We start from the raw sequence: 17,845 nt of genomic DNA on the forward strand, positions 1-17,845 counted from the left end.
CTGATCACCTGCTATAATGTGCCAAGCATAGTACTAGCTGCTGGAGATGCAAAATTGGTATCAGGAGATATTTATATAACATTTATTCAACATAGGTCTTATTGAAAATCTATAGGGGGTTCTCCCTGGTGGTACAAGGGGTTAACTCTTAGCATTATCAAGCTATCACCAGCCACTGCAACATGAGTTCGATCCCCGGCCAGGGAACTAACCCACATGGTGCAGCAGACCTCTCCTGTCTTGCCCACTGCTCCCATAAGCAGTGTATTTCAGTAGATTCCTCTGTTTTGCTCCCCACTGTATCTCCGGTGAAGCTTCTCAACCCCCACACCTCTGGCCCACACCCCAGTTCTTGGATGCATAAATAAAAATAAGTATTTAAAAAAATGCATAAGGAATTATTATGACCCAATAAGAAAACAGGTGCCCAATGAAAAACAGATAAAGAGTTTTGGACACTTGACAAGTGTCATCAGGGAAATGCAAATTAAAACAATGAGATACCACTGCACATCCACTAAAACATCTTTAAAAGATGGACAATACCAAGTGTTGGTGAGGATGTGAAACAATTAGAGCTCTCATATGTTGTAGAGGGGGGATGTAAACCGACAAAGCCTGACACAAACATACTTGGATGTTTCCTACCATGTTTATATACATTATCTTATATGACCCAGCAATCTCATTCCTAGGAATTTTCCCAGGAGAGACAGAAACACATGCCCTCAAGAAGACTGATCATGAATACTTACAGCACTTTTATTCATAAATGCGCCAAGCTGGAGATAACACAAATGCCTTTCAATTGGTAAATGGATAAATTGTGGAGATCCATAGAATAGAATATTACTTTGCAATAAAAGAAAAATAACTAATACATGCAACAGAGTTTATATGAAACTCTAGAATAAGCAAAAGTAATGTACAGTGAAAGAAACATCATTGACTGCCTGGGAATAGGTGGGTAGGTAAAAGGGTTTGTTGACTAGAGTTGGTCATAGGGAAATTTTCTATGTGTGATACAAAATTTCCATATCTTGATTGTGGCTATAGTTATCTAGGTGACACATATGTCAAAACTCTATACCCAAACTGGGCCTTTTTGGTATATAAGCTATACTTCAGTAAAAAGGGTATTATTTAGAAGGAATTATATGAGTATAAATGGTGCTCACAGATATTGCAGGAATGCTTTCTGTTCTGGCTAGGTGTGTGCTTGCTCGCTTTTTGTATTGATTTATTTCTAATTGATTTATTTTGTCTGTGTGCTTGCCTTTCATTCCTCAGCCCTGACCACCCCACGGGAACAGTAGGTGCCTGTGAAAGTAGGGGAATGAATAGTCCTTTGACAGCACAGTGAGAAGATGGAACTTGGCTCTATACAAGCATGAGCTTCTACCTCTACTCCGACAGTCCGTTTGTGGTGCCCAGATGGTCTCTTTCTCAGGTTGGCCGACTGACTATGGGAGGCTCAGCAGATTCATTGGACTTTGTTGTTCCCTGGGGTCACACCTAATTTGGCAAAGCACTGTACAAGTGAGGGAATAATTTTCTTTTCCAAAATTCTAAAAACATCATGATATGGTTCAAAGAACAAACCAGGCCAACACTAAATTCAAAAGTAGTGTTGCATTCTTTTTTCACTTGCTAAACTTACATAGAAGACTTACATTGAAGAGTTCATGGTTCAGTTTTTTGCCTTCATGGTTTCTGAGAACTCCTTGTTGATACTTTCAATCAGCCTGCATGTAGCAGGCAGGGAAAAATTTCAAGTATTCGAGCAGTCGGCTGGATCTGGGAAAGCTCATGCTTGCCCCCTGCTCTTTCTAGTGCTTTTCATTTAGTTCAATTGGCTTCAAAAACAGGCAAGCTTATTAAGAGGCTGTGGGGAGGGAGAAGGTATAAAACACTTGAGATTCCTTTCTCCTCCTTCAGGGGGTCTGAGGAAAGGGATACACAGATGTGGCCATGTAGGGTTTTGTAATGAGAGGAAAGGGAAGCTAGATTGATTCCACTTCGCCTTTGCCCATAAATGTGCAAGAATTACATGATGAAAAGAGTGCACTGAATTTGGAAATTAATAATACACTACAGCTCTCCTTGCAAATGGGCAAAGGTGCCATATGTACAAGGAAAGGCATTGAGGCATTACTTTTTAGAGCAAACAAATGGTAACAGTGTTCATCAACAAAAGGCTGGAGAAAATAAATTATAGGGTACTCAAACAATAGAATGCTATGTCACAGACACTGTTTCTGGGAATGTTCATGCTACATAGACTTTTTTTTAAAAAAGATTTATCTCTATTTACTTATGCTTACAAAAATGGGGGTATATAGGCTGGAGGTGTGGTGAGTTGAGAGGATTCGCCAGAGACAGAGTCGGGAGCAGAACAGGCATATCTACTGAAATACACTGCTGAAGGGGGAGCAGCAGGTGAGACAGGACAGGTCTGCTATGCCATGTGGTTTTGCTCCCTGGCTGGGGATGGAACTCATGTCACAGTGGCTGACAATAGCTTGATAGCATTGAGACTTTAACCCTTGTGCTACTAGGGAGACCCATACTACGTATACATTCTGACAACCTATCTAATGTGGGGGGCAGTAGTAGGCATAATTTAATGGATAATACTGCATTTTTGCCTTATGCACCCAGATGTTATATTTCAGTCATGTGGTACCTCTTCGAGATGTTGGGTTGCCCCTACCACTTCTTGCTTGGCAAATGGACTTCAGGGATTTATCCCAATCAGGTTGATTGGAATAAGAAATACTTTTCTCATCATGGCTCTGCAGCAACAGAAACCAAGGAACTCATCTTTCCAAGTGTCCTTCTGTTTGGGCTCACCCCAATCCCAAATCAACTGCACTGTTCTGTCTCTACCCTCTTCATGACCCGTTCGCAAGCCTCTCAGCACTGCCAGAACCGGGAGCTTGCTGTTGCTCATTAGCAAAACTATTTACTCCTGGCAACTGGCAGTTGGGAATAGAAAAACATTTCACTAATTTAGCCCATTGTTTATTTTCGGCAGAAAAGCAAGCTGGTTTATGGTGGTGTCCAAACAATGAGTACATTTGGCCAAGCTCTATTGTGTGGTCAGTTGAAGAATGAAACATTTGAGAAGCAGGAGACCTACAGAGTTACAGCCTGTTCATGTCGGCTGTGTACAAAGTGCCCCTGACTATAAAATATGGATTAGCACTCTCCCGGAGTAAACTTTTATATTGGTGTAATATGTGGGAGTAATCTGCATGTTTACTCCTGGGGAGGCTGGGGTTGCTGAGGTATTGTTCAGGGTGGGCAGTCTCAATTAGAAGCTTGGGCAGTATGCTTTTCCTCTCTTTTCCTTTTTTTTTTTTTTTTAAAGATTTATTTGTTTTTATACAAGAAGCGGGGTACAGGCCAGATACACAGGAGGGTGATTCACCAGAGACAGAGTGGGGAACAGAACAGGCAGACTGAAGAAATACACTGCTGAGGGGAGCAGCGGGCGAAACAGGAGAGGTCTGCTTTGCCATGTGGGATTCTCACCAGCCGGCCAGAATCGAACCCATGCTGCAGAGGCTGAGGACAGCTTCACAGCGCTGCGCTCAACTGCCTGCGCCACCAGAAAGGCCCCTGTAGTGGCAGGAATGGACACGGTGCAGGTTTTCTAGGATCCAGCAGACCGGGTAAAGGAGGAGTCAGAGTCCTCAGTGTTTTTTGCAGGTCTTTTATTGGGATTACCAGGTACACGGCAGGCAGGGGTGCTGGAGGGCCGGGAGGCTGGCAGGCCTCCCAGCCCCCAGCAAGTCTTCACTCTATCTGGGCTCTCCAGTGATCTCTGCTTCTGCTTCTCTTTTGGCTTCTGCTGGCATCCCCGTGACGCCGCCCTTAAAAGCCCAGTCGAATCCCATCTACCTATGCCCACACCCTACTCCAGGTGGCCGCCATCAGGCATGAATTCAGGACCGCAGGGTTCTGTCATCTATCCTGATGGCTGGAGGGCAGAAAAGCCTGATACTTTTACCTTACCCTATAACCCTTTCCCCTTTTCTTTTAATATCAAATATGTGCCTAGGCCATTACTTCCAAGCATTGTGTCACAATGAATAAGGGTGGTCAGAAACATCCACATTTCCCTAAGAGTTTCTATGTGTGACAATTCTGTTCTTTAGGAACATGAAAGTTGGAGACTCAGCTGCAAATCTAACCTTAGGGGACTTGAATCCCCTTATCCCATCCAAGGTCAAGCAGACATGAGTATCTCCTTGCAGGCTTTTGACCTGGGATCCTGCTTATGTCAATGACCCTGAATTTTTTCTCTTCCCTTATCTACTTGGAAAGCAATTACTGTGTCTCACTATTTCTTAGGTTAGTCATGTAGCTTCTCAGAGGCCACAGAACTCCATAAACAGGAAGTTTCCTTCATGATCATTAAACCCTGAACTCCAAAAAGGCAGAAGCCTCAGGCTTGGTCAATGCCGTGGCCTTAGAAAACAGCACTTTGCTCATAGAAGACATTTGATAAGTACTTGTTGATTGATTCCAATCCCAGATCATATGACACTGGGCTTGCATAGGTGCTCAAAAGTAGATGACCACAATGGTAAGGAGAAGCTGTGTTTCTCTCTCTCTTGCTCTGCACACACACACGCACAAACATTAATTCAACATAACTGAATGTTCAGAGGTGCTATGGATATTAGGGCTCCATGAGATGGGGATTTTGGGTCTGTTTTGTTCTTTGATGTGTTCTGAGTGTCTGGCATGGTGCCCTGCACACAGAGCTACCAGTAACTATTTGGTGAATGTATGTATGTGATGCAGAAGTATATTAGAAAATCAAAATTATTTACTTACCGACATATATTGCTGCACGCCATTCACAAATTTGGGTCCAGCCTTTTTCCTCAAATTGATCAATTTTGAGAGGTGCTCATAGGCCACAAATTCATTGAAGAATGTCTTATAACCTATGAGTTTGGCGACCATAAAGCTGTCTTGCCAATCCACTCCCATCATGAAGGAAAAGGGCATGAAGATGTAAGAGCATATTATCTACAAAAACCAAAAATAGCTACTTTATTAGATTAGTGACTTGCTTCCAATTCTGTTTTCTTGGCTTCCTAATGAGATTATTCCTAGGTTCTCCCACCTCACCCCCCAACCTCCCACCTCGCTGTTTCTTTTAGGCATAGAAATCCCTTCACATTCTCTTGCCCATCTTTATCTATTAGGAGTCAAGTTTGGAATTGCATCATTTGAAGTAACCTGGAGAGAGTGTCAGGAGAGAGTAATTTTATGTTGGGGAAGGAGGGTGATAGGAAACAGAAACAGGATGGGAATACGGGGGACACATGAAAAGTTGGTACATAGTGTAAGAGTGTAATATAGACAGGGACTGCTGTTCACAAATCTATTTTATTTTAAAACAAAGGCAGAAACATAATGGAGGAGGAACATGGTAGAATTATACCTCAAAACTCAGCTGTGGGTAGTCAAACATATTTCCAAACCAGGACAGGGCTGAATTCACAAAAGACAACAGGGCCAGGAAGGCAATCAGATTCGCAGCAATGTTTGCCACCAGAGGGATAGATGAGGATGCTCCCTGGGATGCAGCTTCTATGAGATTCCTTGAGTCTCTTTATCAAAAAATAGTGATTCCAGGATTACCAAGGGGTCATCAGTAGATTGCACATCACAGATGTAGAAGTGGCATTTGGATCAAGAGACAAAGTCTCAGGCCCATACTTTGGTGAAAATACTCACCTGAATGCTATTAAATCATGATGGGATTAATAATTGTTGAGTGTAGGTAATGGACATGTGGATTCTATTAAATCACTTTTAATTAGGGGGCATTTATAATAAAAATTTGGGAAAAATAAGAATATTACAGATTACAGTATTAAAGTATATTTAATTAAAAGTAGCTACCAGAGGATATTTATAAAATATTCATAGATTAAGAACTAATAATTCAAGGAAGGTCTGAATATCCAGACGTCTGCTCATTTAAGAAATGAAGCATCACCATCACTTTTTAGTCCCTCCTCTCTCTGTGTGCTTCCTTTCATTTAAAAAAAAATGTATTTATTTATACATACAAGAACTGGAGCACAGGCCAGAGGTGTAGGGGGTGAGAGGACCCACCAGAGACAGAGTGGGGACCAGAACAGGCAAACTGACTGATATACACTGCTGAGGGGAGCAGTGGGCGAGCCAGGAGAGGTCTGCTGCACCATGTGGGTAGCTCCCTGGCCGGGGATCGAATTCCTGCAGCAGTGGCTGTGGACAGCCTCATAGGTTGCGTGTTAACCCCTTGCGCCACCAGGGAGGCCCTCTATGTGCTTCCGTAATCTCATCCTTTTTTCAGTCTCAGAGCTACCTGGCTGCCTAGAATTTGCTTGGCATTCCCTTTCTTTTCAAGTTGCCTAAATGTCTGTATTCCTAAATAATAGATTGCATAGACTTAGTCATTTGCTAAGTACAATCACACATAGTCCACATCAATTCTTTGGCAACTTACTTTTTTGCACTCATGGTTATAACTATTTATATACAAAAAAGGGATGAAACTCAGAAACAAGTTGGTTGATGGATTTTGTTATTATGAAATCCTTGTGAACATCTTAAATCCTTGGTCTTTGTCCACACGGGGCAAAAGAAAGTGAACAAAAGAAGAGGTAGGATACCTATATCACACCTTCTCTTCCCTATTATAAAAGAAACATCCAGAAATGGTCATCATGTGGCTTTACAACTGTTTTAATTCAAGGTTCAATGAACACTACACTAAATTTAAAATAAGAATCTGTACTGCACAGTCAAGGAAATGTATTGACATTCAGGTATTTAGAAAAGTTTCCCCCAAGTGTTGAAACACGATTCATATGGTGAAATCTACATAGTTACTAGGAAATTAAATTCACTGTATTATGGAATGGAACGCAAGCCTCGCCCATGCTGCAGCTTGTATAGTCATTAGCTAGGTGAACATGTCCCGCTTACCCATTTTCCATCTTCATGGCATTCTTGAGGGTTATTTTAGGTGTTTCAGTCTCAGGCCAAAAGAGTTTAGCAACAGCCAGTGACGCGGGTGCTGACATAACTGAAGCAGTTAACAAGTGGGAAGACGAGACCTTGATTCAGGAAAAAGAAGATCAACTTAGTGTGAGTTTTTCTGTTGTGTTCAGAATGAATGGCCCAGTTTTATAAGAGAAGCGCGATGGGTATGGGTTGGTTCTATGCCAGAAAATGTTTTGAAGGCATGGAATAGCGCAGTGAGGCAGGTCATGAGCATCACCTTGAGAATGCAAGGGAGAAAGGAGGGATTTGTGTTAACTGACTATGTCCTCTGGGACAGGCACAAAACCAAAATCCAATCATTTCAGAAGAGAATTAATCCTGTGGTATAGGAAATTTTAAAGAAGGTTCCTTCAATTCTCTGTTCTATTTTTTTTTTATTTTTAATGTCACTGTGGGAAGAGCCATCTACCTCCTCCATCTTCCTTTTACTCTCCTGAAGTCCTCTGTGTCTTTACGTAATAGTCATTTACAGAGTCCTTAATCTGTAAGCTATTTCTGTTTTCCTTGATGCAGTTCTACTTAAACTTTTCCCCTTTCTCTCCCCACATCCTTATTTTGTTTTCAGATTCTCTTCCCCACATGTTAAGAATTCCAGACTCAGTGCTTCCCTCCCCATATCCATCCCACTAGCACATGGCTACAGGCAGAGTTGCCATAGCAGCGGCAGAGTGGACCTACCGGATATCCATTCAAACTTCTATTCCTGAGATCTCCTTCACCCTTTCTTTTCTTCTTCCTTCCTACTTTTTGTCTCTCTGAAGCCCAGATGAAGTTCGTAGATGAAACTCACCTTTCTGTAAGAACTCCTAGATACATGGCTGTGGCTCTATGTTCAGGTACTTGGGCCTGGGCTTTAAGACTGCTGAAAGTTCCAGGTGATTCTAATGTGTAATAAGGTTTAAGAACTGCTCTGGATCAGAAAACTTCGGTTGCAGAGGGTCAGAGAGTAAATATTTTTGACTCTTGGCACACAACTACTCAAGTGTAGCATGCAAACTGCCATGAATAGGAATAGTTGGTTTCTAATAAAATTTTAGTTATTAAATGTGGGAGTTAAAGGAAAATGGGATAACTTGGGCTCTTTTTCACCTCCTGCTGCTGGCCTCTATATCTGTTTTTCTCCCACCCTTCATTATCCACATGTGATAGTTGTGTTATTGCAAAAAGTGCTTGGGAGCGTGAGCATGGGGCATACATGCCTGTGACTGTGGATACCTGGGTCAAGAGACCCACAAGCATGGAGTGTAAGCACCTATAAATACAAACATCTGACTGAGAAGCAGGAGATTGTGGAGACTGGAGGTTTAGGGGGTGGGGTCTCGGGGGTTAGGAAGCTTGGAGGTTTGGTTGCTGCCTGCCTTTCAGCCTGCCTGCTGGTCTGCCTGTGTATCCAGCGCCTCTGCTTCAGCATTTAAGGCATGCCAGATACACCGAAGGCTCAAAGATTCTTTTTCCATTTGCCAGAATCAACTATGAACCTGCCTGGCCTAGGCTGGTTGCACAATAGGGAAAAATCTAGACTAGCCCATGGGCCATAGTTTGCTGACTCCTGGCTTAGAAAGTCTTTACTATAATAGTTTTTGTTTGTTTTCTGGTCTTGTTTTATATATTTAAATTGTCAGCCCAAACAGCCTCATAATATGATTTCATCCTGTTCTGGTTGGATATAATTCACATTCAGGTGGTGGTGATATAAAAGTAAAGCAACTTGAGCTCACGTCATCACATGCCAAAAGAACTGTGACCAGCCACACAGCAGAAGTCATGTGTGACCTCCAGACCTGGCAGCAATGGCAAAGAAAAACAAAAAGTAATAAGAAAGAAAAAAGAGGGGCTGTGTTGTCCATAAATTAGTCCTCAAACACTCTTACCCCAAAAGAAATGTATGCCCCTAAGACACTTCCAGCGATGGTAGAGAACCCTGCTGTCATGATGGCATGAAGCTCGGATTTGGTGATATGTGGTAAATATGGTCGGACCATCAGTGGGGCCTCTGTCTGGAAACAAAGGATGACAAGATTAAATCTTAGGAGGGCATCCAATCTACTCAATTCCATTCTTTATTTTTTTTAAAAGATTTATTTATTTATGCATACAAGAGCTGGGGTATAGGCCAGAGATGCAGGGGGCGAAAGGATTCACCAGAGACAGAGTGGGGAACAGAACAGGCAGATTGAAGTAGACTGCTGAGGGGAGCAGTGGGTGAGTCAGGAGAGGTCTGCTGTGCCCTGGGTTGCTCCCTGGCCGGCCGGGGATCGAACTCATGCTGCAGAGGCTGCGGATTGCTTCATAGTGTGGTGCTTAACCCCTTGCGCCACCAGGGAGGCCCTCAATTCCATTCTTTAAGGCAATATTTCTAAGAATGGCTCGTAGACCAGTTCCATCAGTATCACCTAAGAATGTCTTAGAAATACAAATTCTCAGACTTACTGAATCAGCAACTTTAGGGTTGGGACTAGTGATTTGTGTTTTAACAAATCTTCCAGGTGGTTCTGATACATGCTCCAGTTAGAGGACCCATTGATGGCTGGTGATTTGAACTGGAGGTTAATGTACATGTAGAGTCATGTGCAAATTTTGCAAAGTTAACAAGGCAAATTCACATAAGGCCCCACTTAGCTTAGGACTGGAGCCTGATTGCTGGTTATGCTTTTCTAAGGTTAGTACATTACTGGCTAAGTAACTCTGCCCAGTAGCCTGGTCTGGGAAAATCCCTGCTACGATCACAGGGTAATACATACAACTATAAAAAATTACCAGTAATAACAAGGGCAGATGCCCATAGACACTTTCTAATTGAGAATCAGAAACGCTTCTCTTTCCTTGGGTGGGGAAAATCAAAATATAGTTGTAAAGGCTTTTACACTAAAGAAGACAGGCAGCCTGCAGAGTGGGGCTGTCCATAAATAATAACCATACTTTTAGCATATTAAGTATCATATTGAGCACCACAGAAGTATGTGTGCAATTTTACAATTTTCCTCTCATTATTTCTAATTGTTCTATAAGATTGAATGTGTTCAGCTTCAATTTATGGACTAAATAGGAACTCAGTACAGGAGCCCTCTTACCCTGCAGGTAGGAGTAATCAACTCAAGATGGTGCCCTAATTAGTCCTGGGAGATTTTATGACTATAATTATAATAATTTCAACTCCTTGGGAAGGAAGCATGGGTCCTACTCTAAGATTATGCTCCAGGATAGCAATCTGGGCTTATCGACAAGAAGGTTCAGCCAGGCTGGCGTAGTTGTTAGCCTAGGATTTGGAGCTGTGTGTTATTCTGGGTGACTTGATTTTTGCTTCAAATCCAATTTCCTTGGGCAGTTGTAGTAGGAAAGAGTTATCCTTGTTTTCCTTGCTGTGTGATTCCATCCTGCCTGAAAATATATACCTTGAAGAATGAGCTTACTACCATTTCTTACTTATCTACCCCTTAGATTTGGTGCTATCCTGAGGGCTGATATTCTGACTCCTTGGGATCATAATTCTTTGCTTAAAAGGGACTTTGGGCAAACAAACATTTATCCATTTATTCATGGAGGTGAAAACACTTTTGTTCACTAGTAGACCCAGAAAAGATAATTGACCAGATTAACTTGAGAAAGGTGTTTATATGGCTGTGTGGTTTTTGGTGGAGAACTTTCTCAGTCTCTTTCGTTGCCAGAAGCATTACACTACAGAACATGAGTGTGCTTGTTTACAAGTTAGCAGCTTCAAGGTAAGTGGTTAATTCCTTTTAAGATGAAAAGCTATTTGCCTCCGAAGTGTAGGTCAGAGGCCTCAACAATTTAATAAATTAGAAAAGATTTGTTGAGAATCTATATTTAAGAAGTTCTGTGCTTTGATAAAATGATTCAGTTTCTCTTCCTGTCCATGAAATTCCAAGTACCCAAATTAACACTAGCGCACCTAGTAAGACTCTTAGAAGGGATCTCTCTGGAAACTGGACATTGCCAAACCTGAGGGTTGCTTCTTTTGACACTCTTCCCCCTAAACTAAAAGAAATAGCATTGTCTTTTTTAAAAAAATCCACTTTCTGGAGAAAGTATCCATTTCAGAAGGTGCTTTTTCTTTTTCTTTTTTTTTTTTAATATTGTACCTCACCTGTCCAATGAATATATTGCCAGCAGCAACTACAGATTCAATAGGAGATGACCCCAAAGTAACAAGCATTAGCCATCCAACCTAAAATGGAAAAAGGGACAAAGTCAGTGAAGAGCTGCTTGTAGGGATAAAGATCTTTAAACAGAAGAAAAATGCTGAGGCCTTCAACAATTATGGGCTGGCCACCCATGGCGCTAGGTGTGACTATACCTTCTCTAGTCCACAGAGCAGGCCAAGCCTATCAGATCCTCCTGTGTGAATGGTAAGTCTGAAAATTGCATATGATTTGAATATTAAGCCAATGCATTTTCATTGAATTGTTTTTAACAAGTAATAAATTATAATTGCCAACAGTCGCAGCAGGCTTCAATGCATTGTAGACATTGTTTAAAGCCCTTGATTCCTGTAACACATTTAGTTCTTATAACCCTATGAAAGAAATCCTGTAATTATGCCCATTTTATCAAAGAATTTATTCTTTGATAAGAAGGCATACAACTGTTTAGTTGTTTTGTTGAAGATCACCCAGCCACCTGAAGGATGCAGTTGAGGTCTTTTCTTCTTGATTCTCAAATGAACTTGTTTATGGTCTCACGTTTCTACTGGCCCTTTCAATCAGACACCATGGTGCATCCTCAGGATGGGGACTTCCTGCCTCCTTCCTTTCTGCTTTCTTTCTGCTCAGGCATGAGCATAGTAATGCTGAATGCTTAACCCATTAATCAGAAAATGATGGGCCCTTGTGCTTTTGCTGAAGTTCTGAATTCTGTGGGTATTCTGGTTCTTGTTCTCTATTTTATGTATTTATAGGCATCAAAGGAGTTTGTGATTGTGCCCAAGCCCTATACACACTGCCTTGCACTCATGTGCACTCAAATAACTTACAAATTACCAAATTTTCTGAGCTAACACATGAGTATAGGGCTGACAGTTGCTGGGCAGCAAGAATGAGATGAACTTTTCATAGTACTTTAAAAAATTGTATGTGCTATTAACCTCAGGAGCCCAAAGGAGCTTCTGCTTCTTGCTTTGATTCTGGGGTGGCCCCTGGACCTGGGCTGCCTGCTTTGTAACCTCCAGAGGACAAGCAGTGCTTGTGTTTAAGGCACAGAGCACATATCCAAAGGGGAGAAGCAGTGCTGTTCTCTCCGGGAGGCATCTGACCTAGTCCAGTGAATTCTTTGACTAAAGAAGTAATTGTCTCATGAAGACATCCTATGAGTTGCTAGTCAAAATCCTGTGGAAAGTCCCAGAGTCATAAAATTCCCCTCATAGGTACAAATAGGATTTTTGGGTTTGTATCTTACAACTTGGATGGTAGTGTTGGATCTTGGTAGAAAGAGAAAGGTACTTTGGAAGATCTTAGCTCAAAGACATTTGAGATTTTGTTGCTATGCCTCTCACCCAATCCTTTCCAGTCTGGGTACCTTTCTGATGATCCATTGCATCAGTCCCAGGTAATAGAGCATGGACATGACTGTGCTGAAGAAAACTACAATTGGCAGCACCTGGGTGGGGGGTAAGGAAGAGAAAGGAGCGTGGGTTAATTCTGGCCCGGGTTGTGAAGGCAGGCTTCAGCACTCCTTTCTGCCTCCTTTCCCACCTCTGAAACTTCATAACAACACTAGAACTAAGCCACATTTGTCAGTCTTATCCTAATTTGTTCTGAATAAGTGTGAGTGTATTTCTTTTTTCTTTTTTCTTTTTTTTTAAAGATTTATTTATTTATACAAGCACTGGGTATAGTCAGAAGCGCGGGAGGGTGAGAGAATTCTCCAGAGCCAGAGCGGGGAGCAGAGCAGGCAGAAGGACCGAAGTACACTGCTGAGCGGAGCAGCCGGCGGCAGGAGAGGTCTGCGTGCCATGTGGGACCCTCCTCTGGTGGCCGGGGAGCAGCTGGGGATCGAACCGGCACCGCGGTGGCTTCGGGCAGCTTCACAACCCAGCGCTAAACCGCTGCGCCACGGGGGAGACCCAGCGTGAGTGTATTTCATAGGACGCAACCTTTTTATTTTTTCTGTGCTGTGATCAATTTTTCTTTAGTTTCTCAGTGAAAGTATGAAGTTTTGGGGGCATTTGTAATAACTAGAAGGCTAAGGGCAGATATTCTTGTTCTGATATTAAATAGACGTTGACTTTAGCAATTGTTAGCAGAGTTAGCTGGGTCAAGATTAAGGGTAAGCAGAAGCACATCCTTATTCATCATGGCTGCAGAGATATACACTTACACACATATACAAAATAATGATGTTATTTATAGGTTTTTACCCTTTTAAAATAAAAATTAATTTTAGTATGTATTAAAAATTTTGTAACTGAAGTGGTATTGGCTTATAATGTTATATAGGTGTCAGATATACAGCCTTATAAATTAACAACTATATACAGTTGACGCTTGAACAATTGGGGGTTAGAAACATGGACAGATAATCCCAAAAACCATGAGTAATTTCTATTGTACCCTCTAAGGTTGGTTCACTTCATGAATGTGGAACCCAGGGACAGAAAAAAATCTGAGTTTAAGATCTGAGCGCTTCAAAATTGTGCTATTGGGTTTTCAAAAAAAAATCTGTTTTTCAAAATGCATCATGACTTTTCTGACAACCCAATACATTATATTTGCCACCAGAAGTCTAATTTTTATCTACCATCCTATAGTTTACCCCTTACACCTGATTTGCCTGCCCTCTGGCCTTTTTCCCCTTGGGTAAGCACTATTTAGTTGACTTCTGTATTCACAAAGGTTGTCTTTTTCTAGGTTGCATTTTCCTGAAATTTTTTTTAGTGCTTTCAAAATAGCCTGTGAATCTACAGGGAACAGTTTCTACCCTGAAGAGACCACTCAGAGCTGTGTCTGGGTCCCTCCCAGCCCCATCCTCTGTTCCTCAGCTGAATGTCCAGGAACAAGCTGCCACCAGAGGCACAGAATGACTGAGGACAATTTGTACAGGATCTAATTTAGAAAAAGCTATTAATAATATATATTAAAAGACATTTCATGCCATCATTCAGAGTACACTCGCTGATGTGCTTTTGTTGACATTAATGGACAGTGCCTTCCTGAGAGCCCCAGGGTGTTCAAGGGGCTCGTCTCGCCAATGTTCCAGAGAGGTCCTGCCTTGGCAGCAAGGATGGTGGCTGTGCCCTAGGGTGGGCTGGGGATCCAAGACACTGGTATAGTCTGGACAGAAACTTACTCCTTCCTTGTGACTTTAATTCTTCCAATTCTGAATTCTTGGTATAAGCCTATTTCTACCTTGATTTGTATACACATGACTTTTCTGAGGCTTAGTTATCTCAGCATCAAGTTGTCAAATCAGCAAAAAAAAAATCTGCAGACTTTAAAAAAGATTCAAGGTAACGCTTGCTTCACTAAAACTGGGGTAATCTGGGGGGAAATTTGGAGTCCCTAGGTTAGAAAACAATTAAGACGTGTAGGAACACAGCACTGAAAAGAAAGCTAAAGAAAAAGTCTAATGCATTTTTCTGCCTCAGTGATAAGAATCTGTGGGAAATTTGCAGAGGAGGGTGGGCTTCCTGGGGCTTGTGGGATTAGGCCTGGGTATGGGATCAGGCTGCCTTTACCCTGTAGAACAAGGTCCCTTTGGTTGGTAGAAAGTCCAGCCCTCTATACCTGACTAGGCAAAGGCAATGCTGAAGGAAGATGGGAAAGGTTTAGCATGAGGACTTTGGAGCAAGAGGTTGATGTGGGTGAGCAGTGATTCTGGTTGATCCAGGACTAAGGGATTTTCTGAATGCAGAGCTGTCACTGATCCACTAACAGAAGCCATTAGTGGCCATATGCCTACTCATTGCCATGTGTCTATTACTCTTTTCCCTGCAGTCTCAGATACAGTTATCCTATAGAATTTTCATATGTATCTCAGGCAATGCTACAAAGCCCCCAAAAGTATTTTTGAAGATTTGTGACTTTCTCTAGATGTTTCCCTTCATGCTCTAGTAACAAAGTAAAATGTTTATGGCTCACTGATTTCAGATAAGACTGTAAATGAAAAAGTGTGGTGATGTGTAGTGCACCTGATTTCTGGTCAGTTAGGTTGTAGCTGAACATGCACAAAGATCAAGAAGTTACTGAAAAGGAAGTGACCACATAGACAAGGGGTTTGGCTTTACCTTAAATGCAAAGAAGTAGTCTGTGTATTTCTCACCAAAGACAAATGAAGCACCAGCATTAGTGTACTCCAAGAATGTCTGAATAAAAGAAAGGAAAAAAGCAAATGATTATAACTACAGAAATGCTGGTTACAGTACCCAGAACTCACCAGGTTCTGCAGAGGGTGAAGACCCAGTCTTTCCCCGTTTGGTGGATGGCATAGAAGTATATTTTTGAACAACATCTGCATATAGTTTTCTGACATTCAGTTGGACTCCCACAAAACTAAAGAATAAGCCAGTTGTGGTAGTTCATTCCAGAAAGCCGCATATGGCACATTGGTGGCGCTGGTTATAAACAGATACAAAGAAAGTCTGTTCTCTCTTTCTTGGACCATCTTAGAAGTGTGACATCCTGGGCCTCCCTGGTGGCGCAAGGTGTTGGGATGCAACTTATGAAGCAGTCCGCAGCCTCTGCAACATGAGTTTGATCCCCCTGGCCTGCCAGAGAGCAGCCCACATGGCACAGCAGACCTCTCCTGACTCACCTGCTGCTCCCCTCAGCAGTGTGCTTCAGTCAGTCTGCCTGTTCTGTTCCCTACTCTGTCTCTGGTGAGTCCTCTCAACCCCCACGCCTCTGGCCTGTACCCCAGCTCCTGTATGCATAAATAAATCTTAAAAAAAAAAAGAGAAGTATGACATCCTTTGGGCAGGATAAAGAGGGCAATATGGGATAGGGGAGTGATGTAGTGGGTAATGTGGGTGAGGAACAACAGTGATATTAATATACTAGGCAGATTAACATATTTGCATCAATAAAATTATTTGTCTAATTCATGCTATGGAATTAATCTTTGGGTCAAATAATGCAGACAAATAAGCCTAAAGCAAGGCACTCTTTTGAACCAAACTTACCTGAACCTGTTTGCCTAACCAATCGAAAGCCATAAATCCAGGGTCAGTCCTTAGGATTAAGAGACCAAGAAGAAACTGTAACCCAATTCCCCAGAAGACAGGTCTCCAGTAAACCTATGTAGAAAGATCAAGAGAAATATCTTATTAGAGAATGAATGCTGAAAACAACATTATTTCCCAGAGAATCACTATTTCCTTAGAGTTTTTAAGATATGGCCTGCAACCCTCATCTTTGGGAAACCAAAGCAGTGATGAACACAGAATATCTTGACATAACCATACCAAAAAAAAAAAAAAAAAAAAAGAGGGAACTCTCAGGATTGTATTACTTTTTATTAAACTGGGCAGGCTTGTATCCATTGTCATAATAAAATAACCTAGACACAAAAGATCATCTTAGAAGGGCCAGTAAAGGAGAGAGGGTCTGACCTTCCTAGTCATGGTATAAGTATTCGATATATATAATTATTTCCCCTGTCTGGAAAATGGAAAGGCAGAACATAACCTCTTTGTGTGCCCAAGGTTTGTTGATCTGATGATTTGTAAGTGAATTAAGTGAAATTCCACCCTGTTGGAGGACTCTCATTTCACTGTAAAAGGAACCAATTAACTCTAATGCAGACCCAGGATTGCTGCAGTAATGGACAATCATCTGCTTTCACTTTTGATGCAGAGAAGAGTGGCCTGAAAAGAAATATGGAATCGGAGGTATAGAAAAACAGCAGGTATTCAGCAGATTGGCTCCAAATGAGGTCAGTCATTTGGACCCTTTTAGGTGACTTTGGCCTTGAAGAATACTTTTTCCTTGGGTCAACCTTTAGGTCAGTAAAGTCCTCCAGAGTTTGCTCCTATGAGTCATGTGTGAAAAGTTTGATGTCTTAGGATTCTTGCCAAACTGATGGGTTGTAGGCTGACAGAACAAGGATGAGAATTGACTTCAATACGAACAAAACTGTTTCAGGACAAATTTTTGGAGTGAACTAGCCTAAATTGCAAATGGAAATTTGATAAATTGCAAAATCCAATGATAAAATATTAGATTATGTACTGGCCTGGGGAAATCTGGACCAAAAGGATGAGTTTTCTTTTTGTATGCGTTTTATGGGGGAATGTGGGTTATGTGAGTAGGAATTGGACTTGACATGAAAGAATATCTCACTGGTTGTTTAACTGGAAAATTACTGAGTGAAAAATGAGAAAGTAATAGTACTATGAAAGCTGACAAAGGCACTCTAACCTCTTACAATATCAGAGCAAGGTAAGAAAAATATTGAATAATAATTAAATTTTCCCATACTTATTATTTTCAGCAATTTACACATGAGACAAAAGAAGAAAACTCCCCAAAAGATCCATTTCATACTTACTTTGGTTGGGTGCTTGGAAAAGAGAAATACCAGGACAAGGTACATTATGAGACCACCAAATGACACCAGCTGCTGTTGGCCCAGTTTGGCAGTGTCAAAGATCAGCCAGAAAATAATCCCCAGGATCAGTGAGCTCCAAATTACCCTAAAAGAACAAGAAAGGAAGCATTTGTTGTGTAACTTGAAAATCTTGTAACAAAAAACTATTAATGAGAATAACATCCCTGGCACCAGGAAGCTGTGCTTTTAGAAATTGCAACAGACC

At 41.6% G+C, this 17,845-nt stretch overlaps 1 protein-coding gene across 1 annotated transcript in view; it reads right to left on the reverse strand.

Moving 5' to 3' along the window:
- The window catches only part of SLC28A3 (solute carrier family 28 member 3), a 59,636-nt gene that overhangs the window by 2,740 nt on the left and 39,051 nt on the right, over window positions 1-17,845 (reverse strand). Inside the window, exons 7-15 of the mRNA XM_037494024.2 lie at window positions 17,581-17,725; window positions 16,214-16,327; window positions 15,320-15,397; window positions 12,613-12,693; window positions 11,186-11,266; window positions 8,952-9,077; window positions 7,003-7,133; window positions 5,465-5,633; window positions 4,849-5,046 (exon numbers count right to left, since the gene is read on the reverse strand). Coding sequence (XP_037349921.1) covers window positions 4,849-5,046; window positions 5,465-5,633; window positions 7,003-7,133; window positions 8,952-9,077; window positions 11,186-11,266; window positions 12,613-12,693; window positions 15,320-15,397; window positions 16,214-16,327; window positions 17,581-17,725 — 1,123 coding nt within the window. The remainder of the gene's footprint in view (window positions 1-4,848; window positions 5,047-5,464; window positions 5,634-7,002; window positions 7,134-8,951; window positions 9,078-11,185; window positions 11,267-12,612; window positions 12,694-15,319; window positions 15,398-16,213; window positions 16,328-17,580; window positions 17,726-17,845) is intronic.

This window comes from Talpa occidentalis, unplaced genomic scaffold, assembly GCF_014898055.3.
Source record: "Talpa occidentalis isolate TD23 unplaced genomic scaffold, MPIMG_talOcc4v2.1 talOcc4.7, whole genome shotgun sequence".
NCBI classification, from domain to species: Eukaryota; Metazoa; Chordata; class Mammalia; order Eulipotyphla; family Talpidae; genus Talpa; species Talpa occidentalis.